The sequence below is a fragment of the Chlorocebus sabaeus genome, chromosome 26 (genome assembly GCF_047675955.1).
Source record: "Chlorocebus sabaeus isolate Y175 chromosome 26, mChlSab1.0.hap1, whole genome shotgun sequence".
Taxonomy (NCBI): Eukaryota; Metazoa; Chordata; class Mammalia; order Primates; family Cercopithecidae; genus Chlorocebus; species Chlorocebus sabaeus.
The window spans coordinates 5829313-5853907 of record NC_132929.1 but is presented as its reverse complement, the minus strand read 5'-3'; the positions used below and the strand labels follow the sequence as shown (position 1 = coordinate 5853907).

Below are 24595 nucleotides of genomic sequence, written 5' to 3'. Positions count from 1 at the left end.
AGAAGGAGCAGACAATGAGGATACATGAAAACCAATGGAGCTAATACAAAACACTACTTACTGTCCAGAGAATACATCAAAGCTTAAGATCCCTCAATTTTTGTTATCAATACACCTCATTTACCTGACATCATAAAATAATAAAATTTCCTCAAATCTTCAAGGAACACTCTTTCTTGATGACATGGAGTTCCCCATTAGGAAAACCAAAGAGCAAAGGTATTAAGAACACTCTGTGACCCTCCGAGTTCCCTCTGTGAGCAAAGCTGCTACACTGAACTGTTTTTGATTCCTTCTCAACTCCAAAGTCTTTCTGTTTTGGTCTTTTTGGCTTTTTTCCATCAAGATTGAAAGCAAGATCATCTATGGAGATGAGGTTGAGCCAGGAACTTAAGGAGAAGTACAATGTAAGTTTTAGGGAATAAAACAGATGACCCCTGCCCTTCAATGAAGTTTCAATTACATAATCTCAAATTGTGATCACTGAGACACAAACGAATTACAAAGGGAACAGTGTTATGTGTTACAAGGTAAGGCAAAATATGTATATTTGGACTGATCTGAGGGGCTGTCATTTAAATTCCCGAAATAGAAATGTCCAGGAGGTAGTAAAAAAGATCACTCTAAAATCAAATGAAGAGGGTCCTAAGGATATTCAGGGATTCAACAAACTTCCTGAATAGAGGATAAAAATTCAGGAAGCATAAGAATTAAAATAATGATCAAAATAAGAAGGTAGCAACTATAAGATAAAAGTCTCAATAGAAATTAAGTAAATTTAGCATCCAACACCCCACTGTATTCAACACTGGTTAAATTTACAAATATATCATTGTGTCCATCTCTTGGCTAACAGTTTAGGAAACAAGTGATGAGATGGATATGATTAGGAAGTACTAGTTGGAAAGAAAGACATAGTGAACCTGTAATTTTTCGGTTGATCAAAGTTGAAGGTCTGCTAATAAACGTAAGTTCACAGATAAGCTGCTATATTAGCTATAAAACAGGAGTAAAAGAACATCAGCTTAAAAGTTATCATTATGTGTACATTAAATATTGAGAAAATCTCAATAGGGACAGTTACAAATATTCTTGGAAACTTTAGAGTGCTTTCCAGTTACCAAAAATAAAACTATTTTTAGATATAGCATCTTCTAAAGGTTGAAGATAGATAAAAAGACCTCTCACAGTTTATTCAGGTAAAGAGGAGGAAGAAAGGAATGGTATAGCAGGGATGAAGAGAGTGTGACAGTTCTCTGAGTATATCTTTTTGTATAACTCTCTTTCTTAGAACACAGTATTGTTTCAGAACATTACCCTTCACAGACCAAAAAATTAAACTATTAAAACCAAAAAGATATGGAGGGAAGGGAAGCAATCAAAAACAGAATAAAAACAGTAACAAATTAACTTAACTATATTACAGATGGAGAATGCAACCACACTAAAGTTTAACTTTTCTATAGTATTTTAAAATAAAAGGTTTAAAGAAAAATGTTATAATGGTATAGAAAAATGCAGAAAGATATCAATTTCAGAAAAAAATCATATTTATGTACTCAGAAAAAAAGCTTGGTTTCAGAGTTATATATTTTAAGTTTTTATATATTCTACAATGAACACATGAATTTCATAATCCTTGAAAACTGGTAAACGTCACATCTGAATTACGAAACAAAAAACAGGCAAAAGGGGCCAGGCATGGTGGCTCACGCCTGCAATCCCAGCACTTTTAGAGGCTGAGGCAGGCAGATCATTTGAGGCCAGATGTTCAAGACCAGCCTGGCCAACATGGTGAAACCCCGTCTCCACTAAAAATACAAAAATTAGCATGGTGCGGGGGCACATGCCTATAATCTCAGTTACTTGGGAGGCTGAGGCACGAGAATCCTTGATCCCAGGAGGCGGAGTCTGCAGTGAGCCGAGACTGCACCACTGCACTCCAGCCTGGGTGACAGAGTGAGACTCGTCTTAAAATAAAAACATAAACAAAAAACAGGGAAAACTGACCTACACTGTTAGAAGTTGGGACAGGGTTACCTTTGTATATGTAGTAACTGGAAGGGATGAAGGTGGGGGAGCTTCTGGGACACTAGTAAATGTTCTTCCTTGATCTGAGTTGTGGGCAAACAGGAGTATTCACTTTGAAAATTAATCAATCTGGGTATACCTATGATTTGTTTAATGTATTATGTTATTTAAAAATTCAGAATAAAGTAATCTGACACAACGGTAAATAATTTGACTGCAATGGATTAAAATAAAACAAATATGCTTCCATCCATTCATACGCTCACACTGATTCTAAAAAATGATAAGTGCTGGCAAAACTCATTATTTTGAGAAACTGTACATCTAGGAAAAGAATAAGATATTTACTCTTCCTTTCCTATACAAACAGTACCAGTGGGTGATCAAAATAGTAGATGAAGGGAAGTTTATTTTTTAGAAGCATTCCAGCTAACCAGTGAAAAAGGAATAATAAAAATTGAATATCATCATTGTATAACACCTAGTGAATTATGGGATCTAAAATTGATCATCAGTGGCTGCAGACATCATCCAAAAACAACAGAAAAAACCCTGGCACTGAATGCCACTTATGAAGTAGAACTGTAAAAACAAAAAAATCAAATCTGAATCTGATCAAGGCTCTAGATCGACATTCTGTGCTATCCAGTACAGAAGCCACCAGCAACATGGGGCTACTCAGCACTTAAAATGTGGCTGGTCCAAACTGAGATATGGTATATGTAAACGATATATGAGATATGAAATAGGATATATATTATGATATGCTATGTGTAAAATATACATGACATGTAAAATATACATGCAACAGTATTCAGAGACTGAATATGGAAAATAATTTAAAATATCTCACCTATAATTTTATATCATTGCATGCTAAAATGGTAATATTTTGGATATATATTTTAAATAAAATATGAAAATTAAGTTTACCTTAAAAAACGTTTTGGTGTGGCTACATTATACAGATGGCTCATGTGGTATTTTTATTAGAAAGAATTGCTCTAGCTTCAGTTAACCAATTTACAGGAAATACAGTAGGCCAACCACCATTGTAATCACCACAAGGAAGCAAACACCAAAATCCATACTGTGAAAAATTCTACAAACAATTCTGTTTCTCAACCAATAAAGCTGCAAGGGAAGAGAGGAAACAGAGAGAGAGAAGTGGCGGACCACATATGCCTAAGAGAAATGTTAAACAATCACAATAAGAGAATCTCATTAAGGAAAGGTGACATTTAAAACAATTAGAAAACACTAAATATGGCTGGGCGCAGTGGCTCATACCTGTAATCTCAGCACTTTGGGAGGCCAAGGCAGGTGGATCGCCTGAGGTCAGGAGTTCGAGACCAGCCTGGCCAACGTGGTGAAACTCCGTCTCTACTAAAAATACAAAAAATTAGCCAGGCATGGTAGCAGACGCCTGTAATCCCAGTTACTCAAGAAGCTGAGGCAGGAGAATCCCTTGAACCCAGGGAGGCAGATGTTGCAGTGAGCCAAGATCACACTACTGCACTCCAGCCTGGGCAACAGGAGTGAAACTCTGTCTTAAAAAAAAAAACAAAAACAAAAACAAAAAAAACAAAAACCAAAAAAAACAAAACAAAACACACAAGTATTTGGAGTTTATTTAAAAACTGTGCTAATGATAATGTAATTACAGTACTTCAAAAAGAAAGACATCTTTTAGAGATATATATTCAGATACATGTTGAGTATCCTCTTTCTTCTTTGAAATGCTTAGAACCGTGTTTCTGATTTCAGGATGGACATCTGAAATCCGAAAATCTGAAATCTGAAATGATCCAAAGAGAATTTTCTTTGAGCATTATGTCAATGCTCAAACATTTGGAGCATTTCAGATTTGGGATGCTCACCCTGTATTAACAGATTAAAAGATGTCTGGCATTTGCTTCAAACTAATGGGGAAGGGAAGACACAATGAATGAAGTATAGATGAAATGAGATTGGCTCTTAAGTTGTTAACCGTACTGGGTGACAGTGATGTGGGAATTCATTATATTCCCCACATCCACTTTTCTATGGGTTTGAAAATTTTCCACTTAAAAGAAGGCAACTTGAGAGGACTAGAAATTAATTACTGATTTAGGAAAGACCAAAACCAAGAATGCTGCTACCACGATGCCAGGACATTAAGCAGTATTTCCATGAGTTGGCTATTACAGCAACAGATTCCCTTTTCAGAAATAGTTAACAAAAATGCAACTAGTTCTGGGGATGGATTAGTACCTTCTGCTGCTTTTCTAAGCTGAATTTAAGGTGGTCTAACATTACCAGAAAGTGAATAACAGAATTAAAAGGCAACTTTCGTCTGGAAGGGGTATCAGATATTAATCAAATAATAGCAGAGAACTAAGTACAGGTTGTCATAAGTGCTATAAAGGGATACACAGTTCAAAGCACAGAGTTTTGACCTAGTTTCTGGGCTCTGGGCAAAGTCCTTGAGGAGAAGAATGAGGGATAGCTATGAGGTGCATGAGGGATGGAAGTGGGAAGCTTTCCGGGTAGAAAAAACAGCACGTGCAAGAGCCTGGTGTAGGAAAGAGCATCTCTCATTTGTTCAAATAATGTTTGAGAGTTTCCTATATGCCAAACACTGTGTTAAACCACACGAATAACCAGACACAACTAGTATGACCTTTGTTCTCATGGAGCTTATAGTCTAGCAGGAGAACCAGATGATCGAAAAACTCCATGGCTAAATATATAATCACAAGTTTAAATAAGTACTATGAAGGAAGGAAAAACAGTGCCATGAGGAACTCAAAGAGAAAGCTGATAGGAAGTACACCTGCTAGGAACTAAAAAGAGGAAAGTACAGTTTGCGAACAAGAAGCAAGGAGGAAAAAGATCCAAGATGTGGCTAGAGGGGTAGGCAGGGGCCAAATAATCCACTAGGAGCTTATTGACTACATTAAGGATTAATTGATCTTTTACTCTAAAGGCAATTAAGCAGCCTAGGAATTCTAGGATGAGTGTTCGTATGTGTGTGTAGTGGGGGGAAGGGAGAGAAACTAATCAAACCTGGATTTTGAGAAGATTATTTTAGAAAAACAGATTGTAAGGGGAAAAGGGGGGTATGATACTACTTAGGAGGCTATTACAGGAATCCAGAGGGAGGATTACTTGGTGGGGGCACGGGGGAGGAGGGAGAATGTAAATGGTTCGAAGTAGAGAAAAAACAAGTAGAAAGACCTGAGATGCTCAGATGATCAAAGCTGAATGGAACTTGCTCATCAACCATTCACCACACTAGGTAGACATCCAAACTGAGCCAGGTACCCTGGATTTGGAATAGTCTTTCATCTCTATTGCCTAATCCATCAGACTAAAGACTGTATCTCTTACCTAATGCCATTGTAATAATTTTTTCAAAAGTATCTCAGGAACCCAGGGAACCTTCCTCTGGAACCATAAAACATCTTGCTGGGCTGAAACTACTAACCTACAGGCTGATTGATCTTTGTCCAGAAATAAATAAATGAATGAATAAATGAATCCTTCTTCTGAAACCACAAAACATCTTGCTGGGCTGAAAACTACTAACCTACAGACTGATCTCTGTTCAAACTGCATGAAAGAATGAATGAATGTCCTATATAATCTACATTCCTATATGCCTCCTCTCTGATACTAAAATGGGCTTCACTTAAAATGTTTTTAGAAGACACGGCTAACGTAATAGCTTAGTACGTGCTGAGCCCACAACCCCCCTGAGATGGGTCCCATTTGCCTTTTTACATTTGCATTTTGTGTACAGATGAGAAAACAGCCATTTAGTGGCAGACTCAGGATTCAGATTCCAGAGCCTAAACTCACATAGTAAGTAAAACTTAAGAGTTGCTCAATGATAATCTTTTCAGTCCTTCTTTCACTTGACCTCTCTGTGCAGGATCTGGCCTGCTCACAGGTGAATGGTGTTTACATGGGTGTTCACTTTGTAATAATTCATTAATGTACATTTGCTCTATGTACTTCTGTACACATGGCAATATATTTCACAATAAAAAGATACAAAAAACTAAGTCAACTAGCAAGACTTAAGTCAGGGTGATTTACATGAAAATCCGGATTTACAACCTCTTTTGAAAAACTGGGAGATCTGGCCTGTCTTCTTCTAAGACAACAATCAGCTGGGGCTGAGCAAGAGCTGCTTCCTTTAGACGAGCTGGTTTGTGCTCTGATGGACCAGTGCCCTGTCCTCCGGCTTTCACGATTCGTGCTGCCTGTCTGGTCTAAGACTCACCTAACACCATTCCATACTCTTCTCCCTGGCACTCTCTTACAACACACGAACATATAAGGATGTGAATGTGTGAGTTACAGAACATATAAGTAGATGTATGATTACCTGTGGCAAGTAAATTTAACCTCAGATCCCTCACCTGTAAAAACAGAGATAACGGTAGTATCTAACAGAATTGTGAAGATTAAACGGGGTAATGCACATAAAACACTCAGTATCTGTCACATAGTCAGCATGCAATGTTAGGGGCTACTGTTTGTTTTGACACATATTTCTCACACTTACAACTAAAATGTAAGCCTACTTGCCACGGCTACTGACTTGATTTTTATAGTTGATATAGCATCAAAATAGCATACTTCTGTATTAATACTCCAGTAAGTATTAATATTCCAATAATTACCACTGTTAGAAAAAAAAATCAGTAAATAAATCTTCCTTATACCTTCAAATGACATTACCAGGAAATTTTTCCTACAATTATATTTTGAAAGGCAGACTTCTTTTTGTCAAATTCATGTATTTCCCGATTGTGGCTTTTGGTGGTCTGATCAGTCAGGCAAGTGGATATCTTACTAATAAAACATACTTTAGTATGACAGATTTAAGATCTTAGTCATAAAACATCCTCAAAACTATGACCAACGTGATTTTTCAAGATAATCACAGGAACACCAAAAGAAGCTTACTACCTTTTACTCAGCTGTTAGTACTCCAGTGACTGCCTAATAACGCATATCTAATTCTTGCCCCTCAGACAGACAAACACAGTATTTTGCTCCAAAAAGCCACAAAAGTCTAACTGAAACTATTTTTCTCCCAAAACCAATAAAGTCCTCATACAAGGGAATACCACGAAATCCAAGAACAGAATGAAAACTAATGAGCTACAGTTATCCACAAAAAAATCTTACAAACTTAATGCTAGCAAAAGAAGCCATACACAACAGAATTCACACTAGAAGATTCTGTATGTGCAAAGTTCAGAGAGAGTCAAAACTAGTGCTTTCAGAATGCATAATTGGGTGGTAACTATAAAGAAAAACAAGAAAACGAGAACCCTAGAAGACAAGATACATGTAATCTTTGAGGGAGGGAGAACATGACCCAGAGAAGGCATGTTAGGGATTCTAGCACTTAACATCATGGACAGAATTTTATTTGCTGCTCTCTACCCACACCATTAAAAAGCCCTATCAGTACAGAGATGTGTTCACTGCTCCATCTCCAGCACCTACAACAGTGATTGGTACACACAAGGTAACCAACAAAAATCTGTTGAATGTAAAAATGCCTGCTTTAGGAATCCAAATTGTTACATATTTCACAGCTTCTTGAACCCTAAATCTAACAGTAACAGGTACTACAGTGTCCATTTGCCTTGTCAGTATATTCAACAAGTTGTTAAGCATATAAGTCCAATTACTTTATAATTCTTAATGTGTCCCTCCTATTGAGATCCTGATATCAAACATATGCAGAAAACACTTACATGAATGTATCCAGATTCAATTCAAACATTTAAAAATATTAACAAGGAAAAATACACAAACTGCTGAACAGCAAGCCCAGGTTCTAGATAATGACTTTGCCACCTCCTCCAACCAAGAAAGCACACAAGATTGCTCTGTTATTACAGGATGACCATAAGTTTGCTCATTTTTTTTAAGAGTAAACAATGCAAATCCTTTGTTTCTTGAACAATGAGTTACACAATTCACAAGGTCATCATTACAGAGTACAGCAGTTGAAAACTGTAAATTTCCAGATCAGGATCCCAAATAAAATGTACTCACTTAATATTTGTTAAGCTAACAAAAATAATTAGTCATTACTGGTATCCTCCTGAATTTTAAAATTACATACTGAATTAAGTGAGCTACTCTTAACTTGTGATATTCAGTTGCCAGAAACTGTTGTACAATCTCTAAGACAGTGACACTTCCCAAAGAGTGAAAATTCCTAAGATAACCAAGAAGGAAAATGAACTTTTCAGTCTTTGGGAATGTACATTTTTTTAAAAAGCAAAAAACCTTTCAGTAAATAAAAAAAAATTAATTAAACTAGGTATATGCTAATCTTATGCTCCTAACTAGAATCCACAGATGAGCTTCTGTTTTACATCCTTTCTGGACATAAACTAGAATTGAGATCATTCATCAATTAACTCACTTCCCAGTATTCCCAGCGTAACAACTGAAATATACCCCCAACACAAACTAATAAAACCTTATCTCTTAATCTATCCCAAAGTGAGGGCCACCTGAGATTCAGTATTGAGCACCACATATATGACAGTCAGGGTTTTGTTATCACATTTCAAATGGTGTTTTATAGTACAAAGTTTGGTAACATTGGTGTTCTCATGATCTAAAGCTGTGTTCTTGTGGTAAAGGCAATCATTCAGAGTCCATTTATTTTCATTCATGTTTAGGATATAAAACTTCCTACCCACGTATTCCCCACATACTTCTCATTATTAAGAATTTATCTGTTTAAGAGGAATGGAAATAAAGCACCTGGCTAAGCCATAAAGGAGCAACCTGAAGCCACTCTTCTCTGCAATAAATAAATAAAGATGCACTCTAGGTCAGAGACAGCAAAAGTCTTATTTTTATTGCTGGTTTATGCAAGAAATACTGAAACAAACCAATTTTATAGGATTAACTTTAAAATCTATAAACTATCCTAATGTATATTTCTTTCTACAAGACTAAAAGTTGTTAAAGTAAAAAGATTTTTCAAGATTTGCTTTCAAAATTCAGAGGTGCAAAGCAAGTTCCAGTCAAATACTCCAGGAGGATCATTCTAGACATAAACTATCTTTTCATTTAACATATGACCAAAACTTTGCTAATTAAAAATAACTGTGCTCATTCCACTAGCCTGTCTTCAGCTATTACAACACTCAGTCATCCACAAGGCTGAGCACGTGAATGCTTTCAGACAGGCCTGACATGAGCAACAGCTGTCAGAGATGGGCGGCACTACACATGAATTTACAGCTGGACTCGCGGTCTTTCAGTAAAGTGGATTTTTATCATATCGGGGTATGTCAAGAAACAGAATTGCATCTCCAAATTTTCCAGGAAAACTATTATTTTTAAAGACATTTTCCTTAGCAGCATGGTGATGTCTCATATTTATATACAGTTTTATTCTTAGAACTGTACAGAGTTTACATTTGGTCTCTAAAAAGAGATTCAAGAGCAAGTGAGAGTCAGAGCCAGACCTTGTTTCCAGTTTCCAGGACTGAGGGGGAAAAGGGGAGTGGAATTACTGTACTTTTTTTCCCTTCAAATCAAACTGGAAGCAGTACTACATATACTGCATTACAGCCCTCAAAGCCACAGATTGGTTTCTACCTCATTATTTATTGGTGTCTTTCCCTTTTTTTTTTTTTTTTTGAGATGGGGTCTCACTCTGTCGCCCAGGCTGGAGCGCAGTGGTGTGATCTTGACTTACCGCAACCTCGGCTCACTGCAAACTCTGCTTCCTGGGTTCAAATGATTCTCCTGCCTCAGCCTCCCTAGTAGCTGGGATTACAGGCATGTGCTACCACACCCAGCTAATTTTTGTATTTTTAGTACAGATGGGATTTTGGCCATGTTAGTTATGCTGGTCTTGAACTCCTGCCCTCAGGTGATACGCCCACCTCAGCCTTCCAAAGTGCAGGGATTACATGCTTAAGCCTGGCAAATTGGTGTCTTTCCTAATAATATAATGCAATTTGTGCCAATATATAACCTGAGGGGGAAAAAAACACTGTAATTTGAAACATAACTGTCTTATGAAGCTGTCCTGAAACAAACTTAAGAGTTGTAAAATGCAGTTAGGATTATCAGTCAACTATATAAATTAAACCTTTAACCATGACAGTCTAAAATGCCAAACACATACAAAAAGTGTTGCTACAGTGAGGATCATTAAAAGCTGCAGTCGAACTTCAGTGACTTCTCATAAACTACAATTCGTTTTTTACTTTTAAAACAGTGTGAAGCAAGTATGTATTGATCAGTAACTATCATTATTAAAACTACATTGCATCACTCACTCAAAAAACAATTCCTGTATGTAATGACTGATTTGTGTCATTAATTTTTGTTCATTAGCTTGGCCATTTTCTTTAGTTCTTAATGTTTCAAAAATGTTGCGATATCAAGAAGAGCTCAGTGTATACACAAATTAACTCAAGATGGATTAAACACTTCAATGTAAAACCCAAAACCATAAAAACCCTAAAAGAAAACCTAGCAATACCACTCAGGACACAGGCCTGGGCAGACCTTCATGATGAAAACACCAAAAGCAATTTCAACGAAAGCCAAAATTGACAAATGGGATCTCATTAAACTAAAGAGCTTCTGCACAGCAAAAGAAACTATCATCAGAGTGAACAGGGAACCTACAGAATGGGAGAAAAACTTTTGCAGTCTACTCATCTGACAAAGGTCTAATATCCAGAATCCACATGGAACTGAAACAAATTTACGAGAAAAAAAACAACCCCATCAAAAAGTGGGCAAAGAATATGAAGAGACACTTCTCAAAAGAAGACATTTATGCTGCCAAAAAAAGGAGGTATTTAAGTGGCCAAAAAACACAGGAAAAAATGCTCATCATCACTGATCATTAGAGAAATGTAAATCAAAACCACAATGAGATACCATCTCATGCCCGTCAGAATGGTGATTATTAAAAAGTCAGGAAACAACAGATGCTGCCAAGGCTGTGGAGAAACAGGAACGCTTTTACACTGTTGGTGGGAATGTAAATTAGTTCAACCACTGTGGGAGACAGTATGGTAATTCCTCAAGGACCTAGAACCAGAAATACCATTTGACCTAGCAATTCTATTACTGGGTATATACCCAAAAGAATATAAATCATTCTACTATAAAGACACATGCACACATATGTTTACTGCAGCACTATTTACAATAGCAAAGACATTGAACTAACCCAAATGCCCATCAATGATAGACTGGATAAAGAAAATGTGGTATATATAAACCATGGAATACTATGCAGCCATAAAAAAGAATGAGTTCACGTCCTTTGCAGGGACATAGATAAAGCTGGAAGCCATCATCCTCAGCAAACTAACACCAGAACAGAAAACCAACCACCACATGTTCTCACTCATAAGTGGGAGTTGAACAATAAAAACACATGGACACAGGGAAGGGAACATCACACACCAGGGCCTGGGGCCTGCTGCCGGCGGGTGAGGGGACAAGGGGAGGGAGAGCCTTTAGGACAAATACCTAATGCATGTGGGGCTTAAAACCTAAATGATGGGCTGACAGGTGATGCAAACCACCATGACACATGTATACCTACGTAACAAACCTGCACATTCTGCACATGTATCCCAGAACTTAAAGTAAAATTAAAAGGAAAAAAAAAAAAAAGGCCCACTGTGCTCCACTTGATACAATAAATCAATTCCTGGGAATCATGTAAATCAGTGTAACAGTAAAAAGTGACATAAATCATTTTCGTACTAAGCTACGTTGTAATTTCAGATAGCCACAGCAGGGAATACTACTATTCCTGATACTTAACAAAAACATTTTAGTATGCAGCAAAATCTAATAAGCATATACAATAGCACAATCTTACATTAAATTTTACTGCTTCCTCCAAAGGGAAACAGCTTGAAAACACAGAAGTCACTGAAGCTTCCTTCAGCTACTTTCTGTGATTCAACCAATGAAATTGTTTCTTATAATGATTCATAGCATTTTCTTACACATTTAAACAATTCTTTGGTGACGCAGAGAACCATTTTAATTCTTGTTTTTCAACTTTCTAATAATCTTATATTAAGTACACCAGTAAACAAAATTCTGATTGCAAATGCAGATGTATATCACACATACAGAAAACTTTTTCTCCTTTATCTATTTAGAGACTGAGTCTTGCTCTGTGGCCCAGGCTGGAGAGCAGTGGTGCGATCTTGGCTCACTGCAACCTCTGCTTCCCGGGTTCAAGCGTTTCTCCTGCCTCAGCCTTCCCAGTAGCTGAGATTACAGGTCCGGCTATTTTTTTTTTTTTTTTTTTTTTTGCATTTTTAGTAGAAACGGGGTTTCACCATGTTGGTCAGGCTGGTCTTGAACTCCTGACCTCGTGATTCGACCCCCTTGGCCTCCCAAAGTGCTGGGATTACAGGCATGAGCCACCGCACCCAGCCACGTTTTTTCCTTTATTACTTTTTGTTTTTGAGACCGAGTCTCACTTTGTTGCCCAGGCTGCAGTGCAGTGGCCCGATCCCAACGCACTGCAACCTCCGCCTCCCAGGTTCAAGCAATTCTCCTGCTTTAGCTTCCCAAGTAGCTGGGATTATAGGCACACGCCACCACGCCCAGCTAATTTTTGCATTTTTCTTAGAGACAGGATTTCACCATGTTGGCAAGGCTGGTCTCAAACTCAAGTGATCTGCCCACCTTTACTACTTCTTTACTATCTTCTTTTCAATCTAGGTACATACATACATATATATATTTAGTAGTATTCTACATTTTCTTCTACTATAATTTGTATTGCTCTCTGTCATTTAGATTTCCTGTTTTTTTTAGCCTATGAGGCAGAAAACATTTTTAAAACATGGATAACCAGTAGTCCTAGCACCACGTATTGAACAAGCCACTCTTTCTCCAATAGACTACAATGTTGTTTTTACCACATACTTTTACCACATATTTAGCCACCTTGCTGGCTAAGTGAACTTAAAAGTTATTGTATCTCTGTTTCAATTTCTTCACCAAAAAGTAGAGATAATAGTTCACTTCATAGGGTTACTGTGAGAATTAAATAAATTAAGCACTTAGAACAATACCTGACATGCATTAATACCAATGATCATAATTACTAAAAGTCCATAAATGCACAGATGTTTCTGGACTCCCTGGTTCCTGAACTGACGGGCTGCTTTAAATGTGAATTTCTAACAAGTTTCCTGATAGGGCCTTCTTTTTCCAGAATTTTGTGGCTATCATTTTATCAGGTAGGTTTTCTTATCAATATGTCGTTTTCTACAATACGACACTAGAAGACACTGACTTGGGGAAAATTAGTAAATTCTACAACAGTGACTGTCTCCATCCGGAAGATATATTGTTTCATCTCGTTTTTTCAGACTTCACTTTATGTCCTTCATTAAGATTCCAGTAGCTCACCAATATTTGTTATATTTATTTCTAGGTAGTCTTTATAGAGAAAGATTTAGTAGTATATATCAGCATTTAAACTGCACATAGCCTTTGCCTCAGTAATTCCATTTTTAAGAATCTGATATGCACTAACATATGTGCACAGATATAAAAAGGCTACTATACCAACAGCAATATCCTGGAAACAAATTATCAATAAAGCAAAGATAGTCTCAACAGCAGCATATTCATAGGATGACAAACTATTCAACCATTACGAAAAAAAAAAAAAAAAAGAATCAAAAGCACGGGCTTATTAGCCAGGAGTTTTCCAAACTATTATGCTAAAACAAACAAACAAAAAAACAAGCTGCCAAATTAATATTGCTTCTTTTTTTTTTTTTTTAACTGAGCGGGGGTGGAGAAAACAAAAGCATCATACTAAGAGCCAGCCTGGCTCTTAGTAAGCATTTTAACCACCTTCAAAAATTAAATGTGACTTAGGGAAACAGGTCACTGAATATTATTTCATTTCATCTATTTATTTATGGCTTGTTTTGCTCTATATAAAATTCTGAGGTGGCTCCACAATACAGCATCCTAAAAAATAAGCTTTCAACTTGCATTTTACTCGTAAATATTTAGAACGCAAAAATGTCCCTACAATGTAATATTTTCAATATGCCACACAAATCTCAATACTATAATTCAAGAAAAGAAGTACTCCTTCTCCTTCTAAATCACCTTACTGCGGCAATCCACTGAAAACGCATTTCCCTCCATACTTGAAATAACCTCTTAAAAGTGTGTTGTCTTGCATATTAAGTACCAGAGATCACACTTCAGGAACAAAGTGACATTCTGTGTAATATGGAAACAAAGCCTTTCCTCCTAGGAAAGGAAGCCCCAGAAAAGATAAATAATGGGAGCTTATTTTAAAACCAGAGCAAAATGTTGCCTTTCATCCTAAATCTCTGGATAAAGTTTTACCTTTAGCTTGTTCTTCATCTATATAAGGTCAAAAACGTACAAGTTAAATTTTTCTTAAACGAAGAATAGTATATCCCTTAAAACGATCTATTCATTAATAAGTGTAACCTCTAGCTTCTCCCAGCCAGCAAACAAGCTTCAGTGAGAGTTCAACAGTTTCAGAGGCGTATTATTCCTGCTCCCCCATCTTACGAGTAAGCATTTCAAACAAAAATACACACATAAAATCACTATCTGCCCAAGTATCTCGACACTATTTTAAGTAATGAATTGATTTTCTTTAAAAGGCAGATTTTTACTGCTCACATTTCTGTATTCCTTTGTTTGAAATAGCAAGTACTACTTTATAAAAAAATTAATATACAAAATGGGAGGATTCTGTTTTTCAGGAATTTTGGCTTTTTAATGTAATACACAAGTCAGTTTCCAAGCAATGGAAAATGGAATAGTATTTCAGAGCACATGGGAAAAGTGATAGGAAGAATGTTACTTTTTTTTGGCTGAACTCACCGGTCTTTACTAATTTTTAAGAGCTCATCCTATTATCCATTCGTAGAAATACTCTGTATTACTTTTGAAAGTTTAATTCAAGTTAAATTATTAAATGTTAAAGAGGTTATTTTCAAAGTTACCTTAAATAAGTCACACGGCATGAAAGAAACCCGACCTACTACGCCTCACAGGCTGAGTGGAGTGTTTTGCAGTCTCAAAGCCTTATCGCTGGCGTGCGCATACCGCAGGGAGTGACATCAGATCGAAACTACAAGGTTTCGCCGGGGACCAACCACTCCTCCAAAGACAGCAGCTCCCGGTCAGCTGGAGGAGGCACCCCAAGCCCCCACCCGCCGAGGGCCGGCTCGCGGCCGCCGCAGAACCCTCACCGGAGCCGAGTTTCTCCGCGAGGGACCTGTTGCGCGTCCCCGCCCTCGGCGAACCGCAGCCAGGAACAGGCGCCGGCAGCGATGCACCTGCCCAGGACGGCGGCCGGGCGCCCGCAGCCCCCTTCCCGGCCGCCCCCAGCTCGGCCCGCGCCGCCCCCGCCCGAGGGTCTCCCCGCGGCCCGCGGCCCCGCGCCAGCCCTGCCCACCCCGCCGCCCCGGGGCCCAGGTAGCCGCCGGCGAGGGAGGGCGGGACGCCGGCCCGATGCCGGCGGGCGGGCGGCGGCGCTCGGCCCGGTCTGGCCCTGGCGGCCGCGGAGGCGCTCACCTTGGCGGCCGCAGCTCTGGCGGACATCTTGTCTCTCTCCAGCGCCGCGCGAGGCTCCTCGGACCCGAAACTCCGCGGCGCCGGCCCGCCTGCTCCTCACGCCACAGCCCAAATAAACATCTCCCGAGAGCGAGCGGGGCAGGGGCGGGGGCGGCCGGAAGCGCCCGGCCCAAGGGGTGGGAATTCAACTCGGACAAAAGTCCGGGAAGCGCCCGCCCCGCCCGGGTCTTCTCCACGGGGCGCGCCCGACCGGCACCTCCCTCCGAGCGCGGCCACCCGCTCGGCCTCCCGCAGCTTTCGCAGCCCGGCCACGTCGGCCCCGCCCGGTCGCCCGCCCCTCGGCAGCACCCGTGGCCTCCCGGCGTCTCCTCGGAAGCCGACTTCCGCACGTAACTTCCCGGGAACCGGCGGCCGCCAAGAACGCGGCGTCCGCTGGCTCAGCCGGCGCCGGCAACTCAGCGGCCACGCAAACCTGCCGGCCCGGCCCACTGAGCATGCCCGGCCCGACGGGGGCGGGGCTGGACCAGGCGAGGCAAGGCGGGGAGGGGCGGGGCGGGGGCGGGACCGCGGCGGGGGAGGGGGCGGGGCGAGCGGCCGGGGTCCGACCCTAGGCGCGGAAGGAAAAGCCGGGTAACCCAAGTAACTTGGAAAGACAGTTTCCGCTGCCGTGCGAGTCTTCCTGTTTGTTTTTATCCAAGGTCCGGCAGAATTCGCCCCAAGGAGAAAGCGCCTGTGCACCAAAGCTTTCCTTGAGAGACTTGTCCACTTGCTCCTCGACAAGCCACGCTGGATGAGCCCCATGCATGAGTGCGGCTGGAAAGGCCGGCAGAGCCGATACCCAACAGTTGTTTCCTTCACTGGGCAAACAGCATGGTCACGGCTGTCACCGCGTGCCTGGGCGTTGTTTCCACGGAAGGCGGAATGCATTTTCTGCAAGGCGCGTCATGGCTTTCATCTCCGAGGAGCTCCAGCAGGGTCAGAGCATTGCTTTCGTTCACCGGCGCCGACTGCCAAGGCTGAAACTGGTGATGAGGTCATGGGCACCCGGAGGCAGCAGCCTGACACACACCCTAGAGACCTGTACCATCTCGGCCCACACCCCACATTAGACCTCAAGATATATCCAAAGTCTCTTTCCCGCCCATCTAGACAGGAATCTCAAAAGTTTATTTTTGGCCATCAAGATTGCTGAAATTCTTGTTAACTGAACGGGTCAAGCTGCCCTGCATTCCAAACGCTGTCCCTGCAACTCAAAGTTGGGCAGAAAAGGGTGTAAACGTGCAGTCCATGGTTCAGTGTAATCAGCCACTACACAAACTTCCCACAATGTTGACGGCTTTGCTAAACACCAAGGGACATGGTAAGAAACCATTTCTAGCCTCACTAATCTACACTTGTAAATGTAAAGGTCTTCAAAAATGCCAGAAATTCTTAGTAACATAATGATAACATATTTAAAGTATCTGGTATAGTGCCACAACCGGCACAGAAGAAATGGAAGAAAGCATAAACATCAGGTTTTAGACAATGGTTTTCTCTTTAGAATTCAACTGTATGAAAAGAACAAATTTGACAAAGAAATACGTGTAGATGATACATAAATATCAATTAAGGCTTCGAAGTAAAATGCCACACATCTTGCAATTCAAAGCCATCTGAACTAGAAAAGAGCCATTTTGTTCTTCATAAAAATGGTTGAAGTCATTTTTGTTTTAAAGTCATGTTGTAATTGTTTTGGTTTTGGACAAAGTATTTATTCTTTTAAGAATTGTGGGCCGGGCGTGGTGGCTCACGCCTGTAATCCTAGCACTTTGGGAGGCCGAGGCGAGCGGATCACGAGGTCAGGAATTCGAGACCAGCCTGGCCAATATAGTGAAACCCTGTCTTTACTAAAAATACAAAAATTAGCCCAGTGTGGTGGCGGCGCCTGTAGTCCCAGCTACTTGGGAGGCTGAGTCAGGAGAATGGCGTGAACCCAGGAGGCGGAGGTTGCAGTGAGTCGAGATCGCGCCACTGCACTCCAGCCCGGGTGACAGAGCAAGACTCCGTCTCAAAAAAAAAAAAAAAAGAAAAAGAAAAAAGGAATTGTGGCCAGGCGTAGTAGCCCACGCTTATAATCCCAGCACTTGGGGCCGGGCGCAGTGGCTCAGGCCTGTAATCCTAGCACTTGAGAGGCCAAGGCAGGCAGATCACTTGAGGTCAGGAGTTTGAAACCAGCCTGGCCAACATGGTGAAACCCCATCTTTACTAAAAATATAAAAGAAAAGTAGCCGGGCATGGTGGCGGACGCCAGTAATCCCAGCTATTCGGGAGGCTGAGGCAGGAGTATCACTTGAACCCGAGAGGTGGAATTTGCAGTGAGCTGAGATCGGGCCATTGCACTCCAGCCTGGGCAACAAGAGCAAAACTCTGCCTCAAATCATCATCATCATCATCATCATCATCATCATCATCATCCCAGCACTTTGTGAGGCCAAGACCAGAGGATTATTTGAGGCCAGGGGTTTGAGACCAGCCTGGGAAACAGTGAGACCCTATTTAAAAAAAGAAAAAAGAAAAAAAAAAGATTGTGATTGAATTTCCTCATGTGCAAACACCATTTAAAAAGGTTTGGGAGGTATTTTTTAATTTTAAAAGGTGGTGATGAAAGACCTTCACATTATCTTTACCATTTACGATGTGCAATTGCATAACCTGCCTAGAACTAGGTGTGGTGTCTTTAATAGCACCTAAATCAAGAGACGTATCTGCAAATACACTGACATTTTTTCACTTTTCCTTATTTGTCACTTTTACAAGTTGTCCAATGTGTAATTTAAATGCTAGATTGCAACTATTTGTCACTAATTAAAAATAGTTACATATTTAACAGTTTCACCTTTGCCATGGTTTAAAAAATGAAATCAAGAAAAAATATTTCATCATGAGAATCCTGTTCTTTAAAAATTATATTTAGTATTTCAGTGACTAATAGTATCACTTTAAAATTTTTCAATGGTATTTTTAATATCTAAATTAAACTCTATAAAGTCTGTTCTTTTCTCTAGATAAACAAGAGAAGGTTTTTATCAGCTGTGAAATAAAGGTAAAATACTGTTGCCAACAATTAAAAACAAAGTTCTATTCCTACAGTTTATTTTTTGGGTAGGTGCTTTGATAACAAGTGGAAAGCATAAAGCATTATCTGAAAGAATCACCCTTTTAACAATTAAAGAGTTTATCCATGGAACACCAAAAAGGTATTTTCTGACTTTTATGCTTACATATGCATGTCTTCATAGCTCCTCTAGATCAATATGGGAAGAGATACAAGTTAATTAAGGATTCTCATTTAGAGTTACAATAATGTTTAACCACAAATCTCTTTCGATTTTACAGATTTATCTTATTTCTGATCATTTTTGCAACTGAACAGGAAACTAAAAAACCGCAACACTTAAAAGACAACTTCCTGTGGGATTTTTGGTGTCTGCGGCTCAGAATGAAAAAAGTATTATGTGTGCAAAATCTTTACACATTTTAGATACAACTACTTAATAAAACAGCCTTGACCTAATGAACAACTATATCCACGCCTAATTTGTGTATATGTATATTGATGGTTTTAATTGCAAAAAAAAGATCCTTATGAAAGCCTATTTATGTTATTTTTGTATGAACTGTGAGTTTACGCTTGACATACAAAGAGGAAGTCTTTATTTACGGTAGTAGAGCATGAGACAATCTCGATAATGTCAGAGAAGAGAATATATACAAAATATTAGAAGGAGAAGCACTTTATCAAGATGTTACAACAACCAAAAGTAATCCTGATCTCACTCCTAGGCCATACCATTAAAGATTCTACAAATTGAGGCTGGGCGCGGTGGCTCAAGCCTGTAATCCCAGCACTTTGGGAGGCCGAGGCGGGTGGATCACGAGGTCAGGAGATCGAGACCATCCTGGCTAACATGGTGAAACCCCGTCTCTACTAAAAATACAAAAAACTAGCCGGGCAAGGTGGCGGGCGCCTGTAGTCCCAGCTACTCGGAGGCTGAGGCGGGAGAATGGCGAACCCGGGAGGTGGAGCTTGCAGTGAGCCGAGATCTGGCCACTGCACTCCAGCCTGGGCCACACAGCAAGACTCCGTCTCAAAAAAAAAAAAAAAAAAAAAAAAAAAGATTCTACAAATTGTTACAGAATTTTCCTCTGCCAATAAAGTCATGTAACAATGTTAAATGGGGGAAAAATTCTTTTAAGGCTCATAATGTTTCTAAATTTCATAGACCAATAAAAATTTTAAAAGCATCTTAGAGATGCATTATAGGAGTACCAACTTTTTAATCTTATATAGTAAAAACATTTTAAAGCAAACATTATAAACTGTATATGTGAAGATAATTAAAATGGCAAATTTTATATTATGTACATATTACCACAGTTTAGAAATACAAAAAGAAAGCTATTACCAACACCATTTCATTTTTTTTTTTTTAAAAGAACACATAAACACTAAAAAACAAGTCTTTTTTAATTCAATTCAGTATACAGAAAGTTATCCCTCAAAAGAATTCCTCCTTTGGGGCTACCCTTACCTCTGCTTGGGGCAAGGTGGAGCTTTCTTTATTCAGGGTCCTAAATATTGCACAACCAGGCAGGTCGGAAGTTCCATAAATCCATGACTGGAATCCAGGCAGGCTGGCATATAGGCCTCTGGCTCATCTCTCAGAGGTTTTTCCTCCGTTCTTCACAGCTCCTCCACTCTGATCTACACTTTTCTATGATTCCTATAAGACTCCCTCCCCAGCCCAGGCAAAACATCTCATCTCATAATCCATAGAGAAAACACACATTAAGGAATAGAAACTCCCTTCCCTTCCTGCCAAAACACTGACAAGCCTACCCTGGGCATCTGCTTTTCCTCTCCATCTTCCCCCCAAGGGTTACGAATCCCGTCTGGGGGGCTGACCCTCTCAGCTGTGTCCTCTTTCTCTATCATCTTCATCCTGTCATTAGCTAATGAATTCTACCTCTGAGAATTCAAGCTTCCTCTAGTGTTTCCCATCTTAAACACAGGGCTCCCCAGGCTACCTACCAAGGCGTGCACTACTGCAGGTGTACAAGACCCCAGGACAGAAGGGCTTGCAGTCTGGGTTTAATGTGGTTGCTGTCTTGAATTGTAAGGACTTTTCGTTTTGGATTTGTGTTTTGTAAGTGAAGGTCAATGGGAAAATGAGGCACACACTGGGGGACTGGGGCCTCTGCTCTCACAGGGTCCTGTTGCCTCCTAGGAGGGTATCTGAGCTGCCCGCTCCCACAGCTCTTGATACCCCTGCTGGTCCTCTCCCACTCTGCTCCACTGCCACTGCTGAAAGGGATCCAAGCAAGGAGTGGGGTTTGAGTATGCATACCCACAGCGTCTTGAGTGCACAAAAGCCCCAAACAGGCAGTATCACTCTGTGTGGTGGCTGCCTGGCTAAAGGCTATGTCTTGGTGGGGTGAACCGTTGGTCCAGCCTGGGTTCCAGATCCAGTCATGGAGGTTTAAGAATTCTTGGTGGTTACCATCTGCTGTGGGTTGGAGCAATAGTCTTGTGGCTCAAAGTCCCCAGACCCTGTCCCCAGCAGGGCATTTAGGTCAGGAGGTATGCTTGAATGTCATCACAGCAAGCTATCAGGTCCAGCACATGAGTGGGACCCCAGGGCCCTATGAGGGTCTGTTCTTGCTCTCATTACCCACCCCTGATCCCCTGGGGCCTCAGGGCCAGAGTGTTCCCTGGGCTGTCTCCCTGCCTGGGGATGGGATCCTCTCCCTGCTTCCAACCTTCCCAAGTCTGGCTGTGTTCAGTCTCTTCTAGCCAGCTTGAGGCATCTTCCAGGGACGAGACACAAAATATAAACTGTGTAATTTCAGTGACTCCTCATATGAGTTAAATATTCTGAAATTTACATTTAAAACTGGTGTTGCACAATATAAACAGTAAAATTCATGCTGATAATTCACATTTTTAATTGTTCTTTACTCTGAACATGAAATAGTGCATTAAAAAAATGACAAGTCAGGATGGAAACCCTGGAAGAAAAGAAAAGGCTTTATGTGTACCTTTAATGACACTTTTTTCCTCCCTTTGAAACAAAGGGCCCCAGATTATAGAGGCAGCTCTGAGTCCACCTCTTCCTGCACATACTGTTCTGTCAGTTTGTGACAAGCTTCTCGAGAGTCGTCTGTCACAACTAGGTCTTTCTGTTGTGAATGCATGCCCAGGGTTTTTGACATTCTTCCCCCTCCCCACTTTAATTTCACAAGTAATACTGGCATATAGTCCTTCTGTGAAAGATTCATGCAATTGAAATATTTTTAAAAGTCCAACAGAACAACACCCACTGCATTCCCATTCCTATAATTACCCAGGAATACTATGATCTAAGCCTAACTAGAGAGTGTATTTCCAGATCACTTTCTGTTTATTTATTTATGTGATATGTATGTGTGGAGACAGAGAAGGAGAGAGAGAATATACGAATACAAGAATATGGTTTTGTGTGTTCTAAATGATAGACAATATTTACGTTCTGTAACTTTTTAATGTAGTATTTCACCTTGGAGATTGCATTAAATAATGAAAATCTGCTTCATCATTTTAAAATGGCTGTTTAGTATTCCATAATATGGGTGCATTATAGTTTATCAAACTAAGACGATTTCTATGATAATGTCACAACAACAACAACAAAATACATATATATCTTTTTGTACATACGTATAAGTATTTCTCTAGGAGAGACATCCAAAAGGGAATTTTCTAGGTTAAAGAATATGCTTATGCCGGGCGTGGTGGCTCACGCCTGTAATGCCAGCACTTTGGGAGGCCAAGGCAGGTGGATCAGCTAAGGTCAGGAGTTTGAGACCAGCTTGGCCAACATGGCGAAACCCTGTCTCTACTGAAAATACAAAAATTAGCCGGGCATAGTGGCGTGTGCCTGTTAATTCCAGCTACTAGGGGGGCTAAGGCAAGAGGATTGTTTGAACCTGGGAGGTAGAGGTTGCAGTGAGCCAAGATCATGCCACACTGCACTCCAGCCTGGGCAACAGAGCGATACTCCGTCTCAAAAAACAAACAAACAAAATATGCTTACTTAAAAAAAATTTTCACTGATACTGCCAAATTGCCCTTTAAGAAAACCAGATCAACTTATCTTGTTTCCTCCCCTCCCCGCATATGAACACTTGATAATATTAATCTTTTGTAGTTTCACCTTTCTGGTAGACAACAATGGTGTATCACTTGCCTATTACATCACTTACCCATTTTGCTCTATCAGGTTGTTTCTTTTGATTTGTTAACATGTATTCTTTTGAACTGAATGAATTCTAAGTCTTCTTCTTTTTTTTTTTTTTTTTTTTGAGGTGGAGTCTTGCTCTGTTGCCAAGGTTGGAGTGTAGTGGCTTGATCTGCAACCTCTGCTTCATGGGTCCAAGAGATTCTCCTGCCTCAGCCTCCCCAGTAGCTGGGATTACAGGAGCCTGCCACAGTGCCTGGCTAGGTTTCTGTTTTGCCTTGTATTTTTAGTAGAGATGGGGTTTCACCATGTTGGCCAGGCTGGTCTTGAACTCCTGACCTCAAGTGATCCACTGCCTTGGCCTCCCTAAGTGCTGGGATTACAGGCATGAGCCACCATGCTGGGCCCCAGTTCTAAGTCTTGGCTCTTGGCCGGTTCTGTGTGTGTGTGTGTTAAGTACAGTTTATTTCAGAGTAAGTTTAGCTTTACAGAAAAGTTGCAAAGATAGTACAGAGAGTTCCTGTACACCCTTTACCTGACTTCCCCTAATATTAATATCTTGCATAACTATGAGACATTTGTTGAAAACTAAAAGATTCACATGGGTACAGTATAATTAAATTGCATCAAGTTCTGCCTGTTTTAACTCTTTAATTTCTCTTATATGCTTCCAATTTTGCCAATTCCTCCTACTTTACAAATCTTGTGAAAACTATTTTGGACATGTTACTTTTGAGCCTCTGGAGTTTCATAAGCTTAGGTGTGTCAGGGTGCCTGGAGGAGGAGGCAGAGCATAAATACAAAGTCACACTGAGGGTCCACGTGGAGTTTCACATTTCTGATTCAGTTCAGGAAACTTTTTTCCTCATGCTCACCTTTGTGAAAGAACTGCTGTGAGACATTTCTGAGCCTCAAACCCCAAGGGGAGATTAGAAGAAATTTACATTTCTTTAGATTAGAGTCTGTCCTCCCAAAATGGCAGGTAGTGCCAAATTCATTGCCTTAAAAAAAAAGATTTCTTAAAAGAAGCAGAAGACTCCCCCAAAGTATAATGTTGGCATTTTTTTTTTCAATGTGTGTGTTATAAAACCTTTATTACAAGTCTTTCAAAACAAATAAATGTAAAATACAGAAAAATTAGTAGAACTTTGTAAAACACTGCATTTTAAAAACAGGTAAGTACATTTATTTTTAAAATGTTTTAAAGAAGGATAAATACACATCTGTAAAAAGAAACACTGGAGGGAAAACTAAGAACAAGTAATAATGATTATTTTAGGGGAGACAGGGCAGCAATGATACGAGACTTTTCTAGATATGCCCTATAAACCACTTTGGCTCTGGAAACAAACATATCTTACATTAAAAAAAAAAAAAAAATGAAATAAAAAAACAAAAGCAATCTCTTAAAAGCTGAAAACAAATTGAAGCAAGAAAATTAATATACATTAAATCAGTGACCTAACTATACAGATAAAAGAATTATTTCCAATGACACTAGCATATTCTAATGAAAGTAGCACTGTAAAAAAATCTTAAATTTAATTCAGCAGTCTTTTAGTAATAACATTATTACTTTGAGACTGCTCTATATGTGTATATGTGTACATTAACTAATATAAAACTGTTACATATTCATTAGCATGTCATCTAATATGTAATTATACATGTCAGAATAATATTTA

At 39.9% G+C, this 24595-nt stretch overlaps 1 protein-coding gene across 10 annotated transcripts in view; it reads right to left on the bottom strand.

Moving 5' to 3' along the window:
- Positions 1 to 24595, bottom strand: part of TJP1 (tight junction protein 1) — a 270416-nt gene that overhangs the window by 110166 nt on the left and 135655 nt on the right. For 5 of the 10 annotated variants that reach the window (XM_008017221.3, XM_008017224.3, XM_008017225.3 and 2 more), the window contains exon 1: positions 15652 to 15873. The exons of the other annotated variants lie outside the window; for them this stretch is intronic. In XM_008017221.3, the coding sequence (XP_008015412.2) occupies positions 15652 to 15678 (27 nt within the window). In that variant the 5' untranslated portion in view covers positions 15679 to 15873. Of the gene's footprint in view, positions 1 to 15651; positions 15874 to 24595 lie in introns of those variants that run through there. 10 annotated transcript variants of the gene reach the window in all.